Source organism: Cyprinodon tularosa, unplaced genomic scaffold (genome assembly GCF_016077235.1).
Source record: "Cyprinodon tularosa strain WSP-4 unplaced genomic scaffold, ASM1607723v1 ctg593, whole genome shotgun sequence".
Lineage (NCBI taxonomy): Eukaryota > Metazoa > Chordata > Actinopteri > Cyprinodontiformes > Cyprinodontidae > Cyprinodon > Cyprinodon tularosa.
In genome coordinates this window covers 390,106-416,720 of record NW_024039333.1, presented here as the reverse complement: position 1 = coordinate 416,720, position 26,615 = coordinate 390,106, and the positions used below count along the sequence as shown (strand labels likewise).

The following is a 26,615-nucleotide window of genomic DNA, read 5'->3' as shown; positions in this document are numbered from 1 at the left end:
CTCTCAAAATCTATTTTTTTTTTAAACTGTCAAAGTGTTATTTCTTCATTAAATTCTTTTAAAACCTTCATTAACTAAACGTTTTCAGTTGCAATGGATAAGCTTACGGCAAATTTTCAAAGATTTTATGACATCTGCTGCATTTCTTCTGATGAGATACAGCCTTTAGTCGTTTACATTCAATTCAATTCAGTTTATTTCTATAGCTCCAATTCACAACACATGTCATCTCAAGGCATTTTCCAGTTCATCCAGTCACTATGATTCAAAGTTTTTTATCTAAGGAAAACCAGTTGATTGCATCGACTCATTGACTCGAAAGCAATCCATCACACTAGGCATGCTTGTAGCGACAGTGGAGAGGAAAAACTCCCTTTTAACAGGAAGAAAGCTCCAGCAGAACCAGGCTCAGTGTGAGCGGCCATCAGCTGAGGCCGACTTGGGTTCAAGGAGACAGAAGCAGAGATACAGAGAGCAGAAACATAATTTGTGTTTTCCATCCTTTTATTAAAAAAACATGGCTTCTTCAGCTGAGTCAAGCCGGCGACCCAAACCCAGGGCCTCAACATCATTGCTTTTGATAATTGGCTCTTATAGCTGCCCTGTCGGTTTTTTAAGGCAGGGACTCCCAAAGTGGGGGTCGGTTACCTCATGGGTGTCTCATCCAGTGCTTATTACGATGTCACCCATAAGCTATTTAGAGGACCAAAATGTATCATGAAATTATAAATATGAATATCTCATTAAAAACTAACATGACAAAATAGATGTAACATTTATATACATTTATCAATTACATTATTCAAATATTAAATATACCAATAAAATGAATGGAATCATATTAAATTTGAAATAAATTAGTGTCATTTAAATTTGTTTTATTGTATTTTAAAGATAAGGTATATTGGAGGATGTTCATTTTCTGGTTGGATCATCAAAATAAGTGGTCCACCTAATTGTCAATCATTCTGGTGATGAAAATCCTCCATTATACCTTTAGTTTATAAATGAATGTAACTACATGTATTTTTAGGGGTCATTATTTTTGGGATCAGTTGGAAAGTTTGTAAAATCTACAGAAAAAGTAAAAGCACTGACTGCAGCCTCCCTTTGATTCTTTAGACCTTGGAGAGCCTGGACACGGGGAAACCGTTCCTCCAGGCTTTCTTGATTGACCTGGAAGGCAGCATTGAAACTCTGCGTTACTACGCAGGCTGGGCCGACAAGATTCATGGCAGGACGATTCCTGTGGGTGAGTGTGTGTGGAATCAAACCATCAGTTATGCAACCATTTCCCTTTTTCGTTTCCTGAGGACATGGTCATCTCCTTGTGAACTAAATCCCCCATAGTGGGATGATTTAGAATCATTATTTTTATTAAATTTACTAAACTTAAATAACGATGACAAGAATCTGAATGTGTCCAAGATGCACACAAAAAAAAATCCCCATCAAAGGGCAGCAGCGAAAAGAGTGGCTTTACTCTGATCGTAAGGTTGTGGGTTTAATTCCGCTTTCCATATTTTCAAACTGTAACTACCTCAGAAACTTGGACCCAATATTCAGACAGACAGTTTAGGATGGTTTTCAACAAGGTTAGCACACACAACCCATGTATGGAGGCCCTAATCCTCGACACGGGCGACCCAGGCTTGAATCCCACCTGTGGTCCTTTGCTGCATGTATCTCCCCATCTCATAACCCCTTTCCTGGCAGCCTACTGTCCATAAAACGAGCCACTAGTGTTGTAAAAGCTCACAAAATAAATAAATATATGAGTTACAGAACACATGCTCGTTAAAGTCTAGGGAAGTCATATTTAAATGTCAAATCATTCTGTCGTGTATATAACACATGTATAAATTTCTTTGTCAGACTAATTGTTACAAAATTTTGAAAATTTCTATTTAAAAAAATTAAATATTCCAGTTAGTTATACGTCAGCCTGAACATCTAAATTCGGCCAATCATATATCAACGGTCATCTGTCAATCAAATTTTTTGGTTGTTGCATCTTGATTCATATGTTGCAGCTAATATACGCAACGGTTGAAATAAGAATAATTTCCTCTCTCATTGAGTTCCGTCCCAGTGTTCACGGGGATAGACATTTGTGTCTTCGGCAGGCGTAGAGCTTACAGAACTGGCAGCGCTGCGAGGCAAGGGCTCAAACATGTACGGCTGGAAGCCTTCTACACCAAACCAAGCTTCTGCCACCCTGGCGTCCCCTTCCACATCTTCACCCCCGCTTTCCTCCACTAAATAAACAATGTGTGACAGAGGAGACTCATCCACGTCCTCCGACACTAAACTCTCCTCCTCCTGCATGTTTCCTCTGTCCATAGCATTCCTTGACAGTGTCATTTCTAAGTCACCAATGTAGTGCTACTTGGTCCCAATGGAATTTCCCATTGGGACCCTACTAGCACTAAGTTGCTAACTGGTTAGCAACGATGCTTCTGAGAAACCGACCACAACCAAATAGTGAACCTTCTGCCACAACAACCCCTCCCCCTTGATAAACGATATTCACTTTATTCACTCGTGTTTGGAAATGCAACGGTTGGAACAGTCGCTTCCCTACGACTTTAAAAACTGTTATGTGGATAATAGACAATGGTGGAAAGTAACAAAGTACATTTACTTGGTCACGGTACTTTTTTTGAGTATGTTTACTTGATTTTTTTTTGCAGGGGTACTTATAACTTTCACTTCACTCAATTTCTTGGGAGCTCCTAATTACTTGTTCCTTTTGTCTCAGTTTGTTTCTTGAAATGCAATTATAAAATGTAAGATAGCAGCCTTTAGGACTGAATTAGGACACCACCGTTTTAGAGATTTAATAAAATTTCACAAATGTAGGAAACGTTTGAAGAGAATCAAGACACTCCTGTTTTCTTTTTGAATAAGAAATAATAATTATATAGCTGTCTTAGTTTTTGTAGCCTTTTCATGCTGAAGTTCTGTACAGGTGATGTAGAATTTGTAGCTGGCAGATCTACGCATCAATATATCAGGTGGTTTCTGAAAATTACAAGGTTCTTAAAAATTGCTCTGAAAGTTACACAGAAATTTACTGATATTAGAAAATGTAATTTGGATTTTTTTTTTAAACTCAAGTACTTTTAAATATTTCAGTATTTTCAAAAGTAAGTAGTTCCGTACTTTAGCTTGAGTGGATGTTTGAAAGAGCAACTTTTACTTGTAGTTGAGTAAGATTTGACCACAAGTATCAATACTTATACTCAAACAATATTGCTAAGGACTTTGTCTACCACTGATTATAGCTAAATTTCCTCAGCAGATCAAAGGAAACTGTTCTTAAAGCAAATCTGTCCAGAAAGCCAAGCATGAAGTCAAGGTCTGCTGGTTTAAATCTATGGATCACAACTTACTGATTTAAGAGGCACAGACTTGAGCTCCAGGACCCAAATGCAGACACTGAAGCTAAGGTGGTTGCTTGCAAGATTTAATTAACCAAAAGGGTAACAAAATCAGAAATCGCAAAACATACACTGGAAAAACGATCTAGAAATAAGTGCAAATTTCTTAAATTAAGTGTATTTACCCTTAATTTGAGTAGGTAAATGAGGTAGTTTGCCAATGGAATGAGTATTTTTAATCTTAAAATAAGATAATTAGATAATATTCACCTGAAATAAGACAATGTAATTGTGTTTTCTTAGTTAAAATCTAAATTGTCTTGTTCCATTGGCAAGATGTATCTTTTATTTCCTCAATTCAAGAACAAATGCACTTATTTTAAGAAAAAATTACTTATCAAGATGTTGATTTTTTGCACTTGAATAGAACCAGAACCATGACACAGTGTGACGTTCTGTATGATTTAGTATAAACACTAAAAAGGAGATTAAAGGATAAGAAATAACATTAATAAACAGACAAATGTAGAGCTATTCCAGAAGGCTTATATAACTTTTTATTTTCTCAACAGATAAAACCTTCATGTCCATAACCAAACATGAACCTGTTGGCGTCTGTGGAGCCATAATTCCAGTAAGTCCTATTTATTTTTCAGGTAAAGGACAGTGGAAACATGTAGGTGCATTCACAGAGAGCTCCATGTCAGAGGATCAACAGGCTTTGGGTACAACAGATCAGTTTTTTTATTTCCAAATAAATCCTGTTTGTGATGTAAGTATTACAGTCCAAAAGATGCAGGTTTTTTTTTTTTTTTACCCAAATGCTGGGTTTGAAAATTCTTTACATTTGGGTTATTCTTTTGTGCATATTTTTGCACTGGGTAAAAATGTATTTTGTCAGATTTTAGCCAGGCATGCCCCACCTCATCCAATTTAACAATAACACATTATTTCCTCTTTATATAGTCTGTGTGAAACATGTTAATGTTCACACCTTCTTATGTTTTGGGTTTCAGAGCGCAGGCTGTAGTTCCAATTCATCTAGCATCATTTGTTGCATAATGACTTATAGAAGGCTGGAGATTTTCTGGATTCTCCTCAGCAGTCCAGAACTCCTTTCCTACCCTGGATAGAGTTTACTGTGACCCCATGAAAGGTGAAGGAAAGGAGCTAGCAAAATACAGTAGTAGCCATTCAAACGTTGCCCACTTTTCTTGATGTGGAAAGCTGTGCTGCTGCCACCAACACCTTTGTTTATCAATGTTGGAGATAACCTTGTTTTTCAGTGTAGTCCTGTTTCTCTGACTGTGACTGGCTGGATGTGCTCTCTTCATCCTCTGACATGGAGCTGGCTCAGAGCTCATCTGCCTGGCTGTGTTGCCTTTTGTATCTTTGCTTCTGTCTCCTTGAACCCCAGTCGACCTCGGCAGATGGCCGCTCACACTCAGCCGGGTTCTGCTGGAGGTTTCTTCCTGTTAAAGGGTTTTTTTTCCTCTCCACTGTCGCTACTAGCATGCTTAGTGTGAGGGGTTGCCTTCAAGTCAATGAGTCGATGCAATCAACTAGTTTTCCTTAGATAGAAAACTTTGAATCAATTTGACTGTATGATCTGGTGAACTGTAAAGTGCCTTGAGATGACATGTGTTGGGAATTGGTGCTATAGAAATAAACTGAATTGAATTTAATGTAAACGACTAAAGGCTGTATCTCATCAGAAGAAATGCAGCAGGTGTCATAAAGTCTTTGAAAATTTGCCGTTTGCCATTGCAACCGAAGAAAACGTTTAGTTAATGAAGGTTTTAAAAGGATTTAATGAAGAAATAACACTTTGACAGTTGATTAAAAAATAGATATTGAGAGTAACTCAGCTCTTTTAGCAGATTTGAATTGTTGATATAGAAATAAACTGAATTGAATTGATGGGTACTTGGCTGGTCCCCTACAATTCCTTTTTAAACATCAATCTTTGTACTAAAATATTATTTCTGCCACAATATGTGGAGATTAAGATCTAAAGAGATCTTAATGTCCCGGTCAGACCTTGTAATTCAGTGAAAGGGTGCAGTCAGAGTAAATAAAATGCATGCCCAGGAGAAGGAGGGGGCTATTCCAGTGGCTGGAAGTTGCTGAGAGTTGCAGGGAAGTTGGCAGCCATTCGGCTGGCGTTTGACTGGGAAGGCCCTTTGAATGGCTGCTACTGTAAGCTAGCAAAAGAAGCTATGAACATTGCTACAGTTTTGCAGTTCAGTATCAGCCTCAGATCCTGACACCTTGTTCCTTATACTGTTCCACCTTCTTACATATGACTGAATGTATGGACTAATTAGTGTTGATCATGTGTACCTGAATAAATCTGGTTGTGAAAGTAACTTAAAAAATGTCACCGTTAAACAGAAAGGCGCTGCTGATTCAGGAGGTAGGGGGCGCCAATACCAAACTAGCCGCTAAACACATCCCCTAAGTACTAATCCTCCGTTTGTGCAAAGGCCCGCCCTATTAAGGGGACGTCTCAAACCACGTAGTGGGTAGGGTGAGTGGACTGTTCAGCCCTTAAATAGCAAGCCTACATGAGTGAAGGCTCACAGGAATTTGGGCAGCAGGTGTAACGGCGAACTAATGGCGGAGGAAATAAATTCTTCCAAATGTTCCACAGTTTGGTGCATCTTCATCACACTGATGGAAAACCACAAGTTAAGAAAAAGAAAAAAAATACATCTTTAATCCCTAAAGGGAAGGTCCTCTTTGTAAAAACCTGCGACACAGAGCTATAACCACATGCGGCATTACTGTGTTGTCTTAGCAACAACTGCGTTCTTTTTCCGTCGGAGGGAAGAGGCCGTCCCATTCTTGCTTATACTCCCCCACCTTATATAAAGGCACCCTCTACAGCAGGGGTGGGCAATTAATTTTTAAAAGGGGCCACACAAGAAAACTGACTTGTGTTGGAGGGCCGAACCAACAATAACATGAGCTTAATTCTGCTCAGTATTAATTTTTCCTTTTGTAAAAAACACAGAATTACATATTTGATTAGTTACTACTGGTATTCAGAAGAATAAGAATATTCTGTAAATAGTTATATAAATATATGAAATTGGGGTGTAGGAAAATACTCTACTAAAGAAGTAAGAAACAATAATTGCATCAGTGTTTCATTTTATTTTTAACACGTTAATTTTCCCAAATACTGAAAAATTGTTTTACAGTATATTAAAGATAAGCAACTGTCAACTTCATACAAAAAGCAATAAATGCTTTTGATGTTTTACAGTTCATTTTACATGCTCAGTGGGAAAAATCCAGCCTGCTCTGGGCTTGAACAAGTGCATTGAAATCTGGCTGAATGTCTGAGGTGGATAAGCACAGGACAGTTGAGAGGTGGTCATCAGTGATAGAGGATCTGTATCTGGACTTGTTGAACTTCATCACTGAGAATGTCTGTTCACAGACGTAAGTAGATCCAAAGGGGACGAGGATCTTCTGAGCATGCCTCCTCATGTGTGGAAAGTTCTCCTCTTTGAGGGAAGAGTAGAAGTCAAGCAGTGAGACTGACTTAAAGTGCTCTGCCAGAAGTGTGTCAGACTGCAGGTCAATCAGTTCCATCTGAACATCACTGGGTGCATTCTCCACACTGCAGGTGAATGGAGAAGAAACCATGTGCATTTCATTCTCAACTGTTTTAAAGTCCTGAAATCGCCTTGAAAACTCACAATGCTTCTAACATGGATGAGTACCTTTCTAGGTGATCAGCTGATTTTGTGACGTCCTTCAGTGTTGGCAAGTGGGTGAGAATGTTGTCCTTAACTTGGCTTGAGAGAAGCTGCAATTTCCTCATGAAAGCCTTTACTGCACTGTACATTTCATGTACAAAAAGGCCTCTGCACTACAGTTTGATATTTAGTTCATTCATTAGTGCTGTCACATCCACAGCAAAACCAAGGTCTGCAATCCAGTCTGGATCTGAAAGCTGTGGAATGTATTTTCCTTTCTTCACACAGAACTCGTGTATCTCTTTTCTCAGGTCCCAGAAACCTTTCAGTACTTTGCCCAGGCTGAGCCACCTGACAGTTGTGTGGTAGCCTATGTCGCGATGTTCAATCTCTCTTTCCTCCAAGAGTGAAACAAACTGTCTGTGATTCAATGCTCTTGCCCTGCTGAAGTTAACCGTTTTATTTACAACATCAACAACATGGTTCATTTTTAACACTGACTTACACAACACTTCTTGATGTATTATACAATGCAAAAATGTCAATTTCTGCTCAATGTTAATTTCTGTCACTTTATTCTGCATTCTCTTCAAAAGTCCAACATTTTTCCGAGTCAGATTTGCAGAACCATCTGTTGTCACACATGCCAGCTTGTCCCATTTTAGTTCCAACTTGTCCAAACACGCTCCGTGAATAAATCACTCCCGGTTGTTGTCCCTTTCATTGACTGCATGGCTGCCAGCTCCTCCGTGATTTTAAAGTCCGCAGATATCCCACGTATGAAAATAAGTAGCTGGGCATTGTCACTTACATCGCAGCTTTCATCCAAAGCAAGGGAAAATTTGTCGAAGCTGACCGCTCTGTTCTTAAGCTGAAGTTCCAGATTCCCCGCAATGTCCTCCACCCTCCTCGTTACAGTCCGTCGTGAGAGAGGCACGTTCTTAAGGCAGCAGAGTCCAACAAACATTCCTTAATAAACTCCCCATCAGAAAACGGCTTACTTTTTCTAGCGATTTTGTGGGATATGACATAACTTGTCTTGACAGCTGCATCTCTGGATGTGCAAAGTTTTGTAAAAAGTCCTTGTTGGTTTTGCAGCTTAGCTAGCAAGGCATCCGACTCCTTTGCACGCTCTTGGTCAGACAAGTTCTTGTATTTCTCCTCATGTTCGGTCACGTAGTGGCGGTTCAAATTGTAATCCTTAAGCGCGGCGACCTGTACACCACAAACTAAGCAGACGGCTTTACCTTTGACTTCTGTAAATAAATATTTAGCTGTCCATGTCTTGTTGAAAACGCGGCATTCTGTGTCGATTTTCCTCTTTTTACCGTGGGCTGACATGTTGAGGGCGAGCTTACCAGCATCACTTTTTTTTCTTACGAGCATCACCTGTCGCTGTTAGTTTACGCATGTGCGTCACTACGTAAACATAAACAAAAAAAAGCAATGGCAGTCTTTTCAAAATAAAAGTAATACTGCCGTATCTCATGCTCAGATTAAATAGGCCTATTTTTTGATTTATGTTTTAATTTACTTGACTTCATGTGGGCCAGACAGGGACAGCCAACGGGCCGGATGTGGCCCGCGGGCCGTAAAATGCCCAGGTCTGCTCTACAGCTATGGGTGTGACCTTATTGGGTGTGTCACTCAGTAGTTAGCGGATAGTGCTTAGTGGGCGGTCTTTAACTCAGGCTTTCCCAAACTCGGTCCTCGAGGGCCGCTGTCCTGCAGGTTTTAGAGGTTTCCCTGCTTTAGCAAAGCTGATTATAATGATTGCAGTTGAGCAAAAGCCTGTTAATCAGCTTTCAATTAAAATCAGCTGTGCTGGAGCAAGGAAACCTCTAAAACCTGCAAGACAGCGGCCCTCGAGGACCGAGTTTGGGGATGCCTGCTTTAACTGGTGGGTTGCTGGTTTGAGCACATAAGCAGCCTTGCTTCATTCAACCAGGGCAGCTGTGGCAATAATGCTCTCACCACCATCAGTGTGAGTAAATTAGTGAATGTAGTGTGAAGTGCTTTTGGATCTGATAAAGATTAGAGAACATTTACCTTTTTATACCAGTAGGGTTTTAAACACATATTTACTTAGAGGAACATTGTCTTGACCACATATTTTTCTTCATGTCTCCTCCAGTGGAACTTCCCCCTGTTGATGCTCATGTGGAAGATTGCTCCAGCGTTGAGTTGTGGAAACACTGTGGTCGTTAAACCTGCAGAGCAGACCCCCCTTACAGCTCTACACATCGGGTCACTGATCAAAGAGGTCTGAAATGTCTTCAACCCAAACAGCTACGGTTTAACAGACGGCTTAACTTCATATTTAGTATTCAGAGCGTTTAAGAAAAAGGAGAAAGATTATGGAGCCAAATTGGTGCCATAAAGTTTGCATATGAAACTGAAACTTTAAACAGAAAAAAACATATTTTCAAATGAAGAGATTATTTGGAAACAGAAAAAAAATGAAAACTTCTCAGATTTAATAGAAGATGTTTATTTAAAACAAAATAACATAAATATTTAATATAGATGATGCTTTAAAGACATTTGTAGTTCCTACTGTTCCTGAATGCAACAGCTGGAAATATGTTCATCCAGTCAACCTAAGCTATAGGTCATCTACCTGCCGCCGTCACGCTTGAGAGCCAGCAGTTTCAAACTGAATAAAGCAATCTGACACTGAAAGAAATACTTAAGACTGAAAAGAAGCTTCAAGTCTGAAAACTTTTGGCAAGTGAAAAATATGAAAAATTTTCTTTCAGTTTCCAGTAACTTTATTTCGGTTTTACTGTTTTATTTTCTCTTTCTCAGGTTCCAAAATACTTTTTAGTTCTAAATCCTTTGTTGACAAGTTTTAAATTATTTCCTATTACTTTCTTTTTTTTTTTTTTATTAAATATTTTTTCAAAAAACTTTATGGCCTCATTTTACCTCCATAGGTGATGACCTTATGGACTTCGTCTCAAAACAGAGAAGCTCAGTAAGTGAAATACTACCATTAAGAGCTTTAGAAATGTAACAATAAGAATTGAAAATATTTTATAAAAATTTTAACTGAAAAGAACATTTTCTAAACTAAACTGAAAGATGTTTTCTGGTTGAAAAAAACCCCCAAAAAATTGAAACTGAAAAAAAAATGTTTGAAACTTATTTTCAGATAATTATTTTTTTACCGACGATTGACATCTTAGCTGCCTGGACATTGTATTTTCAGCTGGTTTACACAGAACCATGAGAAGAAGATGTATCATCATTAATATTCTATATTTATGTGATTTTTATGTAGTTTCTTAATCAAAATTCTTCTATATAATCTGAGAAGTTTTAAACAATTCTTGATTTCAAGTCTTATTTTTTTCAGTTTCAGAAATACTTTTCAATTTCAGATATTTTTTCCTCAGCATCCAAATAATCTTTCAGTTTCAAATTATTTGTTTTATGTTTACATAAAACAAATAATCGTTTAATGTTTACATTTTTTTCAGTGGCTTTTTTTTTCTGGACTTCAAAAAAAAAAAAAGAAATCCTTTAAAATTCTATTAATCCAACATGCTGTTTAAAATGAGGCAGATCAGCTGTAATGTGTCAAAAGTCGGAACGTCAGCCATAAGTAGAAAGGTTTTCTTCATGTTGTGTTTCCCCCCCTGACCTAATGTTTCGGGTCTGATCAGGATAAATAGCTCCTGGTGGTGTTTAATGTTTGGTCAGGTAGACTGATCTTCTGCTTCAATCTGCTCTCTGGATCTCCTTTTCTCAGGCAGAGTTCCCTCCTGGAGTTGTTAACATCGTTCCAGGGTTTGGATCCACAGCCGGGGCAGCCATTGCCATCCATGGTGGAATCGATAAAGTGGCCTTCACTGGCTCCACGGAGGTGCGTGAATTCATGAGGAAAAGGTTCTGCTAAATAATTTTTTAGCAATTATTGAAGCCTGATATATGGTAAAATAGGTGGTTTTATATTTAAGAGCCATTTGAGAGGTCAGTGTCAGGGTTCTGCTCTCTGCTTGGTTTTTTTTTTTTTTTTAAGTTTCTTTGTGTTCTGTGCCTTTGTAGTTTTTTTCTACCAGTGTTTAGTTCTTTAGCTACCCTCTGTTGCGCCTTGCCCTTGTTTTCCTTTCCCCTTGACTTCCTCCTAGTTGGTCTTGCCCACACCTGCTTCGAATCTGTTGTTTAGCAGATTAGTCTTGGTTCAGTCTCCCATATTTACTCCACCTCTGTCGTCAATCAGTGCTGGTTTGTTGTTTTGTTGTTCCCTCATCTCTGGCAAAAATAGAATAATTTATAATCGAATGTTTTTTGTGACTGAAAATACTTCTAAAGCTGAAAAGTATTTTTGACTCAGAAAAAACAAGATTTTTTTCAAAATAAAAAAGTTCTCAGAATCTAAAAAAGTATGTTATTCTTTTTAACATTATTTGGATAAATATAGAATATCCACGATGCTTTGACGATATTTATAGTTCCATTGGTTTATGAAAGCATAACATTTTGTCAAGGCACCTAAGCCCTGCCATTTAGGCCCCGCCCCCACACCCAGGGGCAAGAACTTTGAAACTCAAAAAATGAAAATACCTATCTGAATAGAAGGGTTTAAACCTTTTCCGAGTGTGATTCTTTTTGTATTTTATTTTTTATCAATATAAATATATATATTTTTTTGTTTCAACTATATTTTTGGTTTTGAACGTTTTCAGTCTCCAAAATAATTGTCAGTTTAAACATTTTTTTTTTTTCAGGTTCAAAAAATGTCTTTTCAATTTAATTTTTTTTTCCATTTAAGGAAAATATTTTAGGGGCAAACTTTATGGCCCCAATGTAGTTCCATATATTTCCCTATAGGGCAATGAAAACACCTTATTTTTTATACATTTCTTGATCCTTATTGATCCAACTTTAGTTAAAATCCCCATAAAGTACTTAGAAACATAAATGATATGATTTTTGATAGGTTATTTATAGCTGCTATTTTTAATATCCATTATTAATATGCTAACCAGCACATATTTAATTTTTATGTCTTTATTATTGCAACAAACTGTAAGGGGAGTTTATTGCTTTCAGGTCGGACAGCTGATCAAAGAGGCTGCAGCCAAAAGTAACTTGAAGAGGGTAACTTTGGAGCTGGGAGGAAAGAATCCCTGCATTGTGTTTGATGACTGTGACTGTAAGTAAAAATTATCATAGTTTTTGTCCGGTTAGCAGACAGGCTATAGGGTGCATGTAGGGTGTTTATGTATGTTTGCTGAACTTGCAGGGGCAAAGATAACTCGAGACCTTTATCAATGTTCAAAGACTTTTAATGAATATTATGGTATTTAAAAGCATTTCTCTAAAATATAATATCTTTGATCAATATTGAGTACTATAGGTAACCATATTCTTGCAGATCAAGATGATCACTGAGTGACTGACCTGTAGCCTTTGTCTGTGTATCCGCAGTGCAGCTGGCTGTGGAGGAGATTCAGAAAGGAGCTTTTTACAACCAAGGCCAGTGCTGCACAGCTGCTTCACGGGTCTTTGTGCAGGAAAGCATTTATGAAGAGTTTGTGCGTCTTAGCGTAGAAAAGGCCAAGAAGATCGTCATAGGAGACCCTCTGGACCCACGGACAACACACGGGCCTCAGGTGTGAAAGCTGAACTTGTTACTTATACAGCTTTCTAGATTAGTGACCTGAAATTTAAATAAATAAATAAAATTAAAACCAGAACAAAACATATTTACTGACAGATAAGTTCACTCTGGAGTTTTGGTCAGAACACTGCTATAAAGCCAGGATCCCATAAGGCAGAGTCAGGAGAGGCAGACAGGGCTGAACTGGGTCTGAAAAAGGGTCCGGGCACTTTTAATCGTGGCGGCCCTCCATGATTCGTTGGACGTATGGGTAGCATTCCAGAGAATATGAGGGCATCTTTACTGGCTTCAAAAATAATAATAAGAAAGAAATTCATAAAGCATAAAAAGAATTATGTATAAAGGCTACATTAATATTAACTTACTGATCGTACACTATATTGCCAAAAGTATTTGCTCACCTGCCTTGACTCACATATGAGCTTAAGTGACATCCCGTTCCTAATCCATAGGGTTCAATATGACGTCGGTCCACCCTTTGCAGCTAGAACAGCTTCAACTCTTCTGGGAAGGCTGTCCACAAGGTTTAGGAGTGTGTTTATGGGAATTTTTGACCATTCTTCCAGAAGCGCATTTGTGAGGTCGCACACTGATGTTGGACGAGAAGGCCTGGCTCTCAGTCTCCGCTCTAATTCATCCCAAAGGTGTTCTATCGGGTTGAGGTCAGGACTCTGTGCAGGCCAGTCAAGTTCATCCACACCAGACTCTGTCATCCATGTCTTTATGGACCTTGCTTTGTGCACTGGTGCACAGTCATGTTGGAAGAGGAAGGGGCCAGCTCCAAACTGTTCCCACAAAGTTGGGAGCATGGAATTGTCCAAAATGTCTTGGTATGCTGAAGCATTCAGAGTTCCTTTCACTGGAACTAAGGGGCCAAGCCCAGCTCCTGAAAAACAACCTCACACCATAATCCCCCCTCCACCAAACTTTACACTTGGCACAATGCAGTCAGACAAGTACCGTTCTCCTGGCAACCGCCAAACCCAGACCCGTCCATCAGATTGCCAGATGGAGAAGCGCGATTCGTCACTCCAGAGAACGCGTCTCCACTGCTCTAGAGTCCAGTGGCGGCGTGCTTTACACCACCGCATCCGACGCTTTGCATTGCACTTGGTGATGTATGGCTTGGATGCAGCTGCTCGACCATGGAAACCCATTCCATGAAGCTCTCTGCGCACTGTTCTTGAGCTAATCTGAAGGCCACATGAAGTTTGGAGGTCTGTAGTGATTAACTCTGCAGAAAGTTGGCGACCTCTTCGCACTATGCGCGTCAGCATCCGCTGACCCCGCTCCGTCAGTTTACGTGGCCTACCTCTTCGTGGCTGAGTTGCTGTCGTTCCCAAACACTTCCATTTTCTTATAATACAGCTGACAGTTGACTGTGGAATATTTAGGAGCGAGGAAATTTCACGACTGGATTTGTTGCACAGGTGGCATCCTATCACAGTTCCACGCTGGAATTCACTGAGCTCCTGAGAGCGACCCATTCTTTCACAAATGTTTGTAAAAACAGTCTGCATGCCTAGGTGCTTGAATTTATACACCTGTGGCCATGGAAGTGATTGGAACACCTGATTCCAATAATTTGGATGGGTGAGCAAATACTTTTGGCAATATAGTGTATCATCAGATCTGTTACTTAAAAAAAAAAAAACATTTACTTAAAAAAAACACAATAAGTGCAGGTAAAATGTCCTATAGTGAAGACCAAAATAGAAAATGTACAAAATAACTTAATGCAGAAAGAAAACCTTTTGTGTATCATCCTTGCGTGGATCTAACTTTTTATTTTTATTTTATATTTAGGTTACCCTTTTATGAATTGATCAGTTATTTAAGAAATTATTAGAGCAGTTACTTAATGATAAATAAATTTTTTATTAGAGGATGATGGCCTGCTTTTATTATGTTTTTATCTGTACTTGCTTTTATTCTGCTTCTATTTTTCTTCTATTTATCGTTTCATTCATGTAAAACACTTTGAATTTTCTTTGTACTGAATTGTGTACGAAAATAAACTTGCCTTGCTTTGGGTCGACTCAAACATGATGCCCTATGGAAACATGCCCAATGGTCAGTGCAGCCCTGCATACAGGTGGAATGTACTGTAGGTTTGGGAGATGAAAATGTGGTTTCTAAAAACACAGAACAGAAATAAACAACTTTACTTTACTTTAATAGGATCACATGCATTTATACTGATGAGACAGGCAGTACATGACTCCCAAACATTTAAACATGTTAAAAACGACCGGCCTCACTCAGGTGTGTGGAGTTAGGAAGCTGAGGCAGAGGCATTTCTTGCAAGAAAAAAGGTTCAAATTTATCTAACATCCTCAGACGGAGAAATATAGTTCTGACTGGGCAAAGCTCAGTACATACATTTATACCTTACGCTCCCCCGAGGGGAACCAACCCACCCCCTTCTTAAAGAACTTTCTCACACTTGAACATTTGGAGGAAAAAAAACTTCAGTTCATCAAGGCCGTTCCCTGTTAGGTTAATATATATTTTACTGGCCAGATGGATCTCATTTAAATAACAGTCCTCTCCTTCATGTCATGAAGGAGGCTGTGTAACTCATTATTATCTCTCATGACCTTCGGTTGGAGCCTGTGAGGCTAAGAACAGACATTTCTCTACATTTTTTTACTCCACACAACTTTACATGGGTAGTTGTATTATAGGTTTGGCATCTACTGAGAAGGACATCTCCAGCTGTCAAAGGTTCAGAGGTGGAAAGAGTACTAAAAAATTGTAATTGAGTAAAAGTATCTTTATTTTGCCTAAATTCTACTCAGAGTAAAAGTAAAATTACCCATCTCAAAATTTACTCAAGTAAAAGTACAAAATTACTTCATTTAAAATGTAATTTGAGTAAAAGTTACTTAGTTACTTTGAGTTATTTAATGCAAAAAAAGGATGAGTCATGAATCGAATTGAGCACAAGGTGTTTTAATCAATTTTAAGGCGTATTTCAGTGGACATCCATACTGGCAAAAGATCAGCTGGGCTAAGGAACATACTTCTTCACAGCACAAGGACAGTCACAACCTGTACTATAAAGCGCAAACAATTTCAATCCTACTGTCCAACAGACAACACCATGATAACTAACCTACCGCCACATTTTTTCGTAAATTGGATGTTGATGTTTTAAAGCCGAAAGCTCCATTTTGCTGGGCAGGCACATGTTGTACTGCATTATCACATTTTTCCCTTTTGTGCATTTGAAAACAAATAATTCGTCCAAATATGGCCAAGGGTTTTACAGTAAATGTAATTCATTGCTTTCCACCCCTGCAAAGGTTTTATAATCTAAAGCTTATAAAGTTACCTACTCTATAGGTGTAATATCACATAGAATCATTTTAATCAAAGCAGCCATCACACGGACACCTGAATTTTTCATTCTAAAATGTGTGTTGGTGTTGAACCTCAGTAAAAACCTACAAGAAAATCTGCAATGTGAAAGGGGCTTGTTTTTTTTCTGTGGTCTCTTTGTTCAAACCAGAAAAGCTGGAATGTGTTTCTGCTGGTTTAACTTTTACCTGTTGTGTCAGAGAGCGGAAAACAACTGTAAACTAGGGTGACTAGATGTGGCTGACTGGAACCGGACCAGGCATTCGAACCGAGCCATCAGGTCCTGGGTTGGTCCAGAGCCAGCTGGGGACAGAGCGACTGAACCCCACCCACTGACGGTATGCCTCCCCCCGCCTGCCTTACCGTGCATACTGTCACCGGGTCGGGTTCTGTCGCACCGTCCCCCGCTGGCTCCCTTCCCACGTCCACTGGAGTTCCCAGACCAGCCCCGGACCTCATGGCTCGGTTCTGCTGCTCTGTAGTCGACCAAAAACCTGGACGATTTTGAAATTCCCCCTGAACATTTTTTTAAGTATGAAAAGTATTACATGTCCGGGAAAAAGAGGACGTCTGGTCACCCTATGGTAAACAAACCATAACCAGCTGCTAATGTTGCTAACGCTACATCCACATGAATGCCTAAACACACAAGTCTAATTGCGTAAATCCATGTGTACCCTCACAAGAGAAAAAGAGCTTAGAGAGGGGTCAAAATGAGCTCTGTTTAGTTATCTTTTTTGATAAAAATTATTACACGTCAATTTAAAGACCATTTCAAAAGGATTGTATACTGTATGTAACATACCAGGTCATCAGGCCTGTAACATTTTTTTTGTACCTTTTCTATTATTATCAGATTGACCAACGACAGTTTGACAAAATTATGGACCTGATAGAGAGTGGGAAAAAAGAAGGAGCTAAGCTGGAATATGGAGGAGGCGCTGTGGGTGAAAAAGGCCTCTTCATTCAACCCACCATCTTCTCTGAGGTCAAACACAGCATGAGGATCGCCAAGGAAGAGGTTACAGCCTTTACCCTGCACTGGCCCTATTTTTCAGTGTTTAGTCCTGTTTCTCTCCTAGATATGGAACTCTATTTGCTCTTTCATCCCTTTTGACTGCAGTGCTACTCCACTGACTTAGAGCTCATCTGGGTCTTTTAGGATCTTTGGCTTCTCTAAATTCTCCTTAGGTGTGAGTGTGTGTGTGAATGGTTGTTTGTCCATTTTGTCTCTGCGTTGCCCTACGATGGACTGGCGATCTGTCCAGGGTGTACTCCGCCTCTCGCCCGTAGACAGCTGGAGATAGGCACCAGCACCCCTCACAACCCCCAGCTGGGATAAGCCGGACGAAAAATGGATAAATATCTGTTTCTTTCCTAGACAGAGCCACCGGTGAAAATTGTTTAGTTTACCTTTTCTAACATAGAAAATATTTATACAGAAGTTATATGTTTTTTTTAGTGTGTCTGATTCTGTCTGTCCCAGTCAGCTGCAGCAGAAGGCCGCTCCCACTGAGCCTGGTTCTGCTTCATGCATGCTCAATTTTAAGGATTGCTGAAGAGCCAATGACTGGATGCAATCAACTTGGTTTCCTTTGATAGAAAACTTTTAACCAATCTGTCTGGTTGACTTAATTAATTTGTCTCTTTAAAGTTCCTTGAGATCAGATGTGAATTGTTGCTATAAAATAAAATGAACTGAATTGAAAATGAATTTCCATTGTTTTTACAATACTACTAAAGTAGAGGGACAGATTTGGGCACCATTTAACTGGTTTTCAATCCTATTTTTGTGCTTCCAGATCTTTGGTCCTGTGCTTTCTTTATTCAGCTTTAAGAGCCAACAGGAAGCTGTAGAGAGAGCAAACGACTCCCGTTACGGCCTGGTGTCCGCAGTGTTCACAACCAGCATGGACAGAGCTCTGTCTGTCTCTGGAGACATGGAGACAGGAACTGTGTGGTGAGCATCTACATTACAGAAAGGGTTTTATTCCATTATTGTTGCAGTAAAAGTGATCCTTAAGTAAATGGAAATTTAAAAATATGCAACCCAGAAATAAAACTCTGAAAAACTTCTATAAACAAAGGTTTTGAGCATAACTTTTCTCATATTTTATTCTTTCAAATAATGGAACAAAATTTGCTCCATACAAAAAAAAAACCTTCAAAAGCTTTTACTGACTGCTGCAGTTTTTAGGGGAAAACGTGAAAATATTGACATTAAAAAGAATAACTGTGGCCCTTTTTTCTGTGTCTGTCAAGGATAAACTGCTACAACGCCCTGCATGTTCAGACGCCGTTTGGAGGATACAAGATGTCGGGAAATGGACGAGAGCTGTAAGAAGCATTTGTATTTGGTTGCCTGTCTTTCACGTTGCATCACTGAGCGTGTTTTTCTGTTCTGACCCCTCTAGAGGAGAATATGCGCTGGCAGAATACTCCGAGGTAAAAACCGTGACCTTCAAGATGAATCCAACCATGTGAGACGAGCTCAGAGAGTCCGCCTCCACGTCTTCCACCATTCCTTATACTGACTTTAGCATCCAGTCGAAAACTAAATAGAGCAAAAGAAAGGTTGATTTATATTCTTAGTTGTCTGGGTTGTGAACTTTGACAGAATTATTATAATTTCTTCACCTTTTAAATTATAATCTAATACATATCAGAGATTTATTACAGAGCGCTCCGGAGATCTTTCTCTCTTTTAGCATTTTTTACTGCCTTATTTAATAAACATGTTTAATTCCTAACAAACACATAAAAAATGTTTTGTTTTAACAAGGATTCAAAACAGAAGATTAAATAACTTGCTGTAAATTAGAATTATAAGAAGAAATGAATTTAAGTGATGGTGACTCCATGTAAATATTAGTTTGAAAAGCAATGTAGAAAACTCAAATTTCATTAAAAAGTAGGAATTAAGCATCAAGACCTGAAGTGTGATTGTAGCCTAAGGCTGGGATAAACTCTAACATTGTCTCCAACCCGCATCATTCAGGCCCTGCAGCTAAAGCAGCTTCTTCCAAAAGCTCCACCACCCTCTAATCTAATTACAGATGCTCAGGGCCTTCAGGTTACTTCTCTGCGATATAAGAGGTCCACAGAGGAACCTATCAGAAATGTTAATTTCCAGGAAAAACTTTGGTCCCTGAAGGGAGATATTGGTACAATATGTGTGCTGATATGTGAATCAAAGAACAAACCTTAAAAGATAAGAGAAAGTGTAACAAACATTACCTCTATGTAATGAACCCAGACCAGACATGGGCAATGTGGAGTCAAGTCATCTCCATGTTATGTATTTGTTCTACCCAGCCACTGAAGCAGGCGAGTCCAACCTTCACCATGAATTAACCTGTGCAGATTGGACTCACCTGGTTAATTGGCTGGGTAGATTAAATACATGACATGGAGATGACTTGTTGACTCCACATTGCCCATGTCTGACCCAGACTTCATGATATAATAAACTTGACTACAGTACAAACAGCATTTTGTTATACAGTAGCAGCCATTCAAAACGGCCCTTCCCAGTCAAACGTCAGCAGAATGGTAGCCCACTTCCTTGCAACTCCCAGCAAAATCCCCTCCAACTTCCAGCCAGTGGAGAGACCCCCACTCCTCTTCCTGGGCATGCAATTTTTTTTACTCCGACTCCACCCTTTCATTGAATTACATAGTGTCATGATCTTACTAAAGTTCAGACCCAAACGCAGATAACCGAACAGGGAGACCAGGGAAATGGTTTAACAGGTTTTATTGAAGAGGTAAAACAGAGGGAGAAGTGTTGCTCTGAACGCAGCTCAACCGGAACTGAAAAGTGAGGGGAAGACACAGCGATTAGTTCAGGCTCAGTTGGGAATTTGACTCGTGAACTTGGAGAAGAGGATTTGGTTGCTGACTCACGTTTCCAGAGAAGTAGTTGAATCCTGTCTCTGTGCTGTGGTTCCAGTGTTTGTCTAATTCGGTAGAGGGCAGAACAGGTTTTACCCAGAATGCGGTTGTTTGTAGGTGAATGGAGAAACTGACTACCACTCTGAATTCCTGTGGTACTTGAACGGGTCGTAGTGGAGAATAATCCCTTTCTCAGTGCGAAGCTCAAATGATCTCTTGGGCAAAGTGGATCCAAACCTCCTGTTTGAACCCCAGCTCAGTTTGAAGCTCAGTTGATCCCTCCAGGGAGAGAAGGTCAGAGAAATCCAGTTTGCAGGATGACTTCCTGCCAAGAGGCAAAGACAAAAACAAAGTTAAACTCAGGTTGAAAAAAAACTCAGCTTGACTAGAGTACCCAAAACTGGCAAACACTCTGGTGTTAAGGTAGTGGCAGTCAGCAGCTTAAGAACACTCCGTTTAACGAGTAAACCATCAGCAGGTGTGTGAGGAGGCGGACCAGAACCAGGCGCCTCCTGGTGGATGAAGAGAGACAAACACAGAAATACAGACACAAAAACAGGAGTGGTGACACAGGGTCTGACCAGGAGATGACGCTTCTATTTAGATCTTAATGTCCACAAATCTTGACTGATGGAATATTTTAGTACAAAGATTGATTATTAAAAAGGAATTGTAGGGGACCGGCCAAGCGCCCATCAAGGAAAGTGGGGAAATTTTCAATGGCTAATATGTATGCATCAAAATGCAATAAAATCCATTCATGTATTTTGTGATAATTTCTGCAGCATTTTATAATTGCCAAGGAAATTCTATACAGTACATTTCTGTAGCATAAAATTTCAAAGTTCTTTACACGAGGGGAAAAAAAAGGAGAAATAAAAGTACATTGCAGGGGCATAGAAGTAACATGAGCACAAAAGACAGTAAAGATGAAAAATTCAAATGATTATATTAAAAAGAAAGTCCTTCAAACTTAAAACTTAACTGATAACAATCTTACATTTTGCTATGGTTATTGCAAAATTTGAATGGTTGCTCTTTTTGAATCAACAACCATGTATTATCAATTCTGATAAGTATTCCATAATCAACCAGCAACTAGTTTTTGTGTTCCTCCTAATCAATATAAATGTAATAAATGTGATGTTTTGGATCATTTAAATCTTTTATATTCCTTTTAATTACTGCCAAAGTGTTGTAATTGAGTTGATTATTCTATTTCATATCCCAGATAGAAACATCACATAAACAGCCTTTTCAATGCAAGCATGACCAGAACAACCTGTGTTTAAAACAAAAAACAAAAGGTCACAGATTAGTGGACCACGGTCTGGATCTGGACCCACCTGCTGGCTAATCTGAACCCGAGCTGATTTAAAACATTTATAAATTACCGCATGTTCTCCAACGACAGTGTCTAACTTCAGTTGCGCCACTTCTCCTATAATATGGTAAAGCCCTCCAGAGCGTCCGGCACCAGGCTCCAGGTGATACACATTAGCCAATGAGCTGCTGTCAGTCTGGGTTGCTGCTGCTGCTACTTTTAGACACAGCAGGCAAACCTGTGGCAAGCCGGGCGATGGGAAAGAAGGAGAGGATGATGAGAAAAAAGGAGCAGAGAAAGTGTGGACTGCTGGAAGAACTGCAATGAACTGGTGAAAGAAAAGTGAAATGGTGCTCAAAGATGACCCTGAACATTTAGAGGATGTTTGGCTCAACCTGCTGCTGTGAAGCAGGATTCTCCACCATGAACAGAATCAAAAATAAATATGGATCCAGGCTTAAAACGAGCTCCTTGATATGTGCTTTAGAATGGCTTAGTCTCCATTCAAACCCAGGTTTAAAGCCTTGCAGCACTTTCTGATGTCTTGTTAGCTAGGGTAAAACTACAGGGGGAAAAGTCTTGCCCCCCAGCAGCCTCCTTCTTTTATAATTACTGATTACTTGTTTGTCTAAAAACCTCTTACAGCCTTCAAATTTAACATTAATTTACAGAGAAATATACTTTTCAGGATATAAAGCTTGAAAAAAAATTGTGCACTCAACCATGATGTTTGAGACAGAAGCAATGAACCAAAGTGGTAGATTTGGATCTTTTTTGGGACATTTTGATGCCAACTGTTGCCTTAAGGTCTCCCTAAAAGGATGATTGGAATCACTCCTGCTTGATCATCAAAGTTCTTTCTGTGTATTTGTGTCTTCTCTTTTATTTATTTGTGAAGTATTTGTTGTAATTTTTTAGCCTACACCTTAACATTGTTTTACTTAAACATATTTCTTACATACCTCAATAAAGTCATCAAGCATTGCCGCCTTGCTCAGACTTTTTGTACCTCTGTTGCCCAACTTGTGAAATTTTCTCTATCCACCACTACTTGCTTCTGAAATGTCTTATATACCGGTAAATAAACCTGCCTCAGAAATGTTATTAGTATTGAAGCAGAGGTTAAAACTAAACTATTTTTTACCAAAGTTAACTGAAGTACCTGAAGCAGAGTGTAGGTCATTCTAAACACCTCTGATTATGAAGCACCAACCAGTAAATACAGCAGATGATGGTTAAACAGCTTGTGTGGCGTAATGCAGGTAATAGATCTGAACGACCAGGTAAAGCTCTGAAATCATGGCTCTGTTCTCAGTAGCGACCTGCTTCATGGAGGCTTCCTTGCATTTCAACATCAGCAGAAACCTGACAATTTAAAAATGAACCGATGCAGCAGAAAAGGACAGAAAATGACTGTGTTGGTTTTCAGGTCAGAATTAGCCCAGTCATTGGTTAAGTACCGGCACTTGGTGTTATGCTGAGGTTGAAAAAAGATTTTAAAAAGGACTCAAATACAAGAAAAGGCCCATATCCAAATTATAACTCAAAGTCAAAGTTACTTCATTGTGAGTAGAAAAAAAAAAATCTCTCGGGTCAATTTCATAAAGAAAACATAAGATATTTACCGTGAACTGTTAATCAATATTTAACAGTTGCAATAAATAAGTCTAGAAATAAAATCCTGAAAAAAAACAAAATCTAACTAATTTAAACTAATGGTTTATATGGTAAAATACTTAACCCTTTATAGGGCACTATGTGATAATCAAAATTTCAAGTGTTATTGGAATCCAGGACAAAAAAGTTAAGAAATGTATTTCAATGTAATAACAAGAAACGCAAGCTTGCCTGAATATATTAAAAATAAAAGTTTTTTCTATAATAAATTCATGAAAAACACTCTGAGAGTGAAAAACAATTATTTTTTTGGGGGGAGCAACATAACCTTAGAGGCATTAATGCTGATACTGGCACTGACATTTTTTAGTTATTATGAGGTTCCGTTTGTGACAAAAATTAGCAGATGTAAAATGTCTAGATGCTGTTCTGTTTTTGCAAATGTGTTGTCTACATATGTATAAGTTGCACATGTACTTGTTGCATATGTAGATTCTGCATGTCTATGTTTTGTATGTAGGTGTTGCATATGTCTATGCAACAACAGCACAACATCTAGACATTATATATCATCTGCTTATTTTTGACACAAACGGTGCCTCATAGTTTATAAACCTAAATTGTCAACTTTGTGTATTAACTTTTTAACTTTACTTTTTAACTTTTCAATTGTTTTTTTTAACCCTTTTTTAAACTTAATTTAGTTTTTTTTTTTTTTTTTTTTTTTTTTAGAGAAATTTTCTAAATTTCAGGACAATATTGTCTGATAAAGAGCACATTTATATACATGTTTAAGCCAGAATGATTTGACATTTCAATATGTCTTCCCTATGACTTTAAAGTTTGAATATGACCGGACTTCTCCTTTAAGAAAGAGATGAATTGTCATAGTCTGTGGACATAGGGGCCCTTTTAGGGCCCGTGTAGCTCCGCCGCTGTCCATAGGTCCAGTCTTTCTCAGAGGCGCTGTGGTTTCTGCTGGACTTTCCCTCTGCAGAGCCTCCAGCCTTGCAGTGGGCGGGCTGTTATCTCAGGAATGATAGCGGAACTAGTAGTTGTTGTTGTTGAAGCCCAGCTGCTCCGGGCTGCTGTACGCATGTGTGGCAGCAGCGTGTGTGTCCGGGTTGGGGAGTTTGGATCTGAGATTTAGGAAGTGCGCTGGAAGCTTCCAGCCGGAGCAGCAGACGTCCTGGTTCGGCGGGAACAGATGCAGTCCTGTCGGGATGGAAGCTGGACCCTTCAGCCATGAGGTGAGCTGTGGGTTCGGGTTTTCAGCCTGGTTGAAGGAGTTAAACGGTGGGAAACATGTAGCGGGTCCAGACTTCCGGAATGATTGGACCAGAACCAATATAGTTCTGTTTCTGAGGAATAACATGGAGCAGAGAGAGCTGACATGGGGCAGAGAGAGCGCAGGGAGCTGGAAGGGTTCAGAAATCACACCGACAAAAAGTTATTCACTGGTAACGAGTTCAGCATTTCTGAAAAACTAATAACTGAATTAGAAAGTTACTGTAAAAATAACGATGGAAAACCTCCCATTTAAAGCGTCTCTCAGCTGCTAGTTTTATTATTTGCATTTTAATCTAATTATTAAGTTATTTATCATAACCACTGTTGTTGGGGCCAATTTTACCAGAAGCGACCCCATTCTCTTGAAACACTGCAGCAGATTTTGCACACAAAAAAAAGGATAAAAGTTCAAAAGTTTGGAGTCACCATTCAAAAGTTTGGGGTCACATTGAAATGTCCTTATTTTTGAAGGAAAAGCACTGTACTTTTCAGAGGACAGCACAAACAGGCTCTAACCAGAGTAGAAAAAGAAGTGGGAGGCCACGTTGCACAACTGAGCAAGAAGATAAGTACATAAGAGTCTCACAGGTCCCCAACTGGCATCTTCATAAATAGTACCCACAGTAGCCTGTTTGTGCTGACCTCCGAAGGGAGTAGTACACACCGTTGTAGGAAATCTTAAATTTCTTAGCAATTTCTTGCATGGAATAGCCTTCATTTCTAAGAACAAGAATAGCCTGTCGAATTTCAGATGAAAGTTCTCTTTTTCTGGCCATTTTGAGAATTTAATTGACTCCACAGATGTGATGCTCCAGAAACTCAATCTGCTCAAAGGAAGATCAGTTTTGTAGCTTCTGTAATGAGCTAAACTGTTTTCAGATGTGTGAACATGATTGCACAAGGGGTTTCTAATCATCAATTAGCCTTCTGAGCAAATGAGCAAACACATTGTACCATTAGAACACTGGAGTGATAGTTGCTGGAAATGGGCCTCTATACATCTATGTAGATATTGCACCAAAAACCAGACATTTGCAGCTAGAAGTCATTTACCACATTAGCAATGTATGGAGTGTATTTCTTTAAAGTTAAGACAAGTTTAAAGTTATCTTCATTGAAAAGTACAGTGCTTTTCCTTCAAAAATAAGGACATTTCAATGTGACCCCAAACTTTTGAACTGTAGTATATATATATATATATATATATATATATATATATATATATATATATATATATATATATATACCGTAAATCCTCTAATATAGGCCCGGGCCTTTATTTCACTCAAGTGCATCGCGGCCCAGGCCTTTATTGGATAGAGGCCAGAATTAGAGACAGGCCTCTATTGCTATTTGAGCAAAAGAGACTACCAGTGGAATGAATAAAAATGAGATTTTGTGTCTATTTGAACCTATAAAACACTAGGTTCATTTATTGAAAAAGTACAGTTACCATGTCTCGCTTGGTTTGAAGTAAAAAAAAAAAAAAAAAAAATCCTCCAATTCTGTTTAATCCTCCTCCTCAGTTTCCTCCTCCTCTTCATCTCTCCCTTTAATCTCCTCATCACTCGCGCTCCTCCTCATGTTCTGCTGCGTGTCTGTTCTCTTCCTCGCGCAGACGGGCAGCAGTCAGGGCCTGTCGTCCAGCTGCGCAGGGCTGTGGTACATGTATGTTACTTACTACCACAAGTATAATGTTGAGGTATGCCCAGAAAAAACATTTATAGCCCCGGCCTGTATTAGAGACCGGCCATTATTTACCTGCTCTGACAGCGAGACCGGCCAATGTTAGAGTCCCGGCCGCTAATGGAATACAGGCCAATATTAGAGAATTTACGGTATATATATATATATGTAATGGGGGAGTGGTGGCCTGGTGGTTAGTGCATAGAGCTTGGATCCTGAGGTTCTGAGTTTGAGCCCCACTCCCACAGACTGCCACTCTGGCTCCCTGAGCAAAGACCCTTAACCTCTGATTGCCCCCCAGGCGCCGCACGATGGCCGCCCACTACTCCCAAAGAAGATGGGTTAAATGCAGAGTTCATTTTGTTGCTCTGTTCTATACTTGTGACAGTGTAATGACAATAGAAGCTGGGAAAAAATACTTTAACAAAAAAAAATATATATATATAAATATATATATATATATATATATATATATATATATATATATATATATATATATATATATATATATATATATAGGCTAAATTATTGATTGATTGGCTTTATTGATATAACAGTGATATATATATATATATATATATATAGGCTAAATTATTGATTGATTGGCTTTATTGATATAACAGTGATGAAATTAACTGGTTACTGGTTACATATATATACACACACACACACACAGGTTATCAAATGGTAAATTGCACATTGTACTTTGCAAAAGTTGG

At 38.9% G+C, this 26,615-nt stretch overlaps 2 protein-coding genes across 5 annotated transcripts in view; both read left to right on the top strand.

Moving 5' to 3' along the window:
* aldh1a3 (aldehyde dehydrogenase 1 family, member A3) overlaps nucleotides 1–18,902 on the top strand; it is a 30,215-nt gene extending 11,313 nt beyond the window's left edge. The window contains exons 4-13 of one of the 2 annotated variants that reach the window (XM_038306838.1): nucleotides 1,123–1,252; nucleotides 3,956–4,017; nucleotides 9,228–9,356; nucleotides 10,848–10,961; nucleotides 12,152–12,254; nucleotides 12,530–12,714; nucleotides 16,942–17,106; nucleotides 17,888–18,045; nucleotides 18,348–18,422; nucleotides 18,500–18,900. In XM_038306838.1, coding sequence (XP_038162766.1) covers nucleotides 1,123–1,252; nucleotides 3,956–4,017; nucleotides 9,228–9,356; nucleotides 10,848–10,961; nucleotides 12,152–12,254; nucleotides 12,530–12,714; nucleotides 16,942–17,106; nucleotides 17,888–18,045; nucleotides 18,348–18,422; nucleotides 18,500–18,569 — 1,191 coding nt within the window. In that variant the 3' untranslated portion in view covers nucleotides 18,570–18,900. Of the gene's footprint in view, nucleotides 1–1,122; nucleotides 1,253–3,955; nucleotides 4,018–9,227; nucleotides 9,357–10,847; nucleotides 10,962–12,151; nucleotides 12,255–12,529; nucleotides 12,715–16,941; nucleotides 17,107–17,887; nucleotides 18,046–18,347; nucleotides 18,423–18,499 lie in introns of both variants that reach the window. The other variant, XM_038306839.1, reaches the window with a different exon arrangement.
* A 5,059-nt stretch (nucleotides 18,903–23,961) lies between these two features.
* lrrk1 (leucine-rich repeat kinase 1) overlaps nucleotides 23,962–26,615 on the top strand; it is a 92,708-nt gene continuing 90,054 nt past the window's right edge. The window contains exon 1 of one of the 3 annotated variants that reach the window (XM_038306836.1): nucleotides 23,962–24,170. The gene's annotated coding sequence lies outside the window, so the exon portion shown is untranslated. The remainder of the gene's footprint in view (nucleotides 24,171–26,615) is intronic. The other 2 variants (XM_038306835.1, XM_038306837.1) reach the window with 2 other exon arrangements.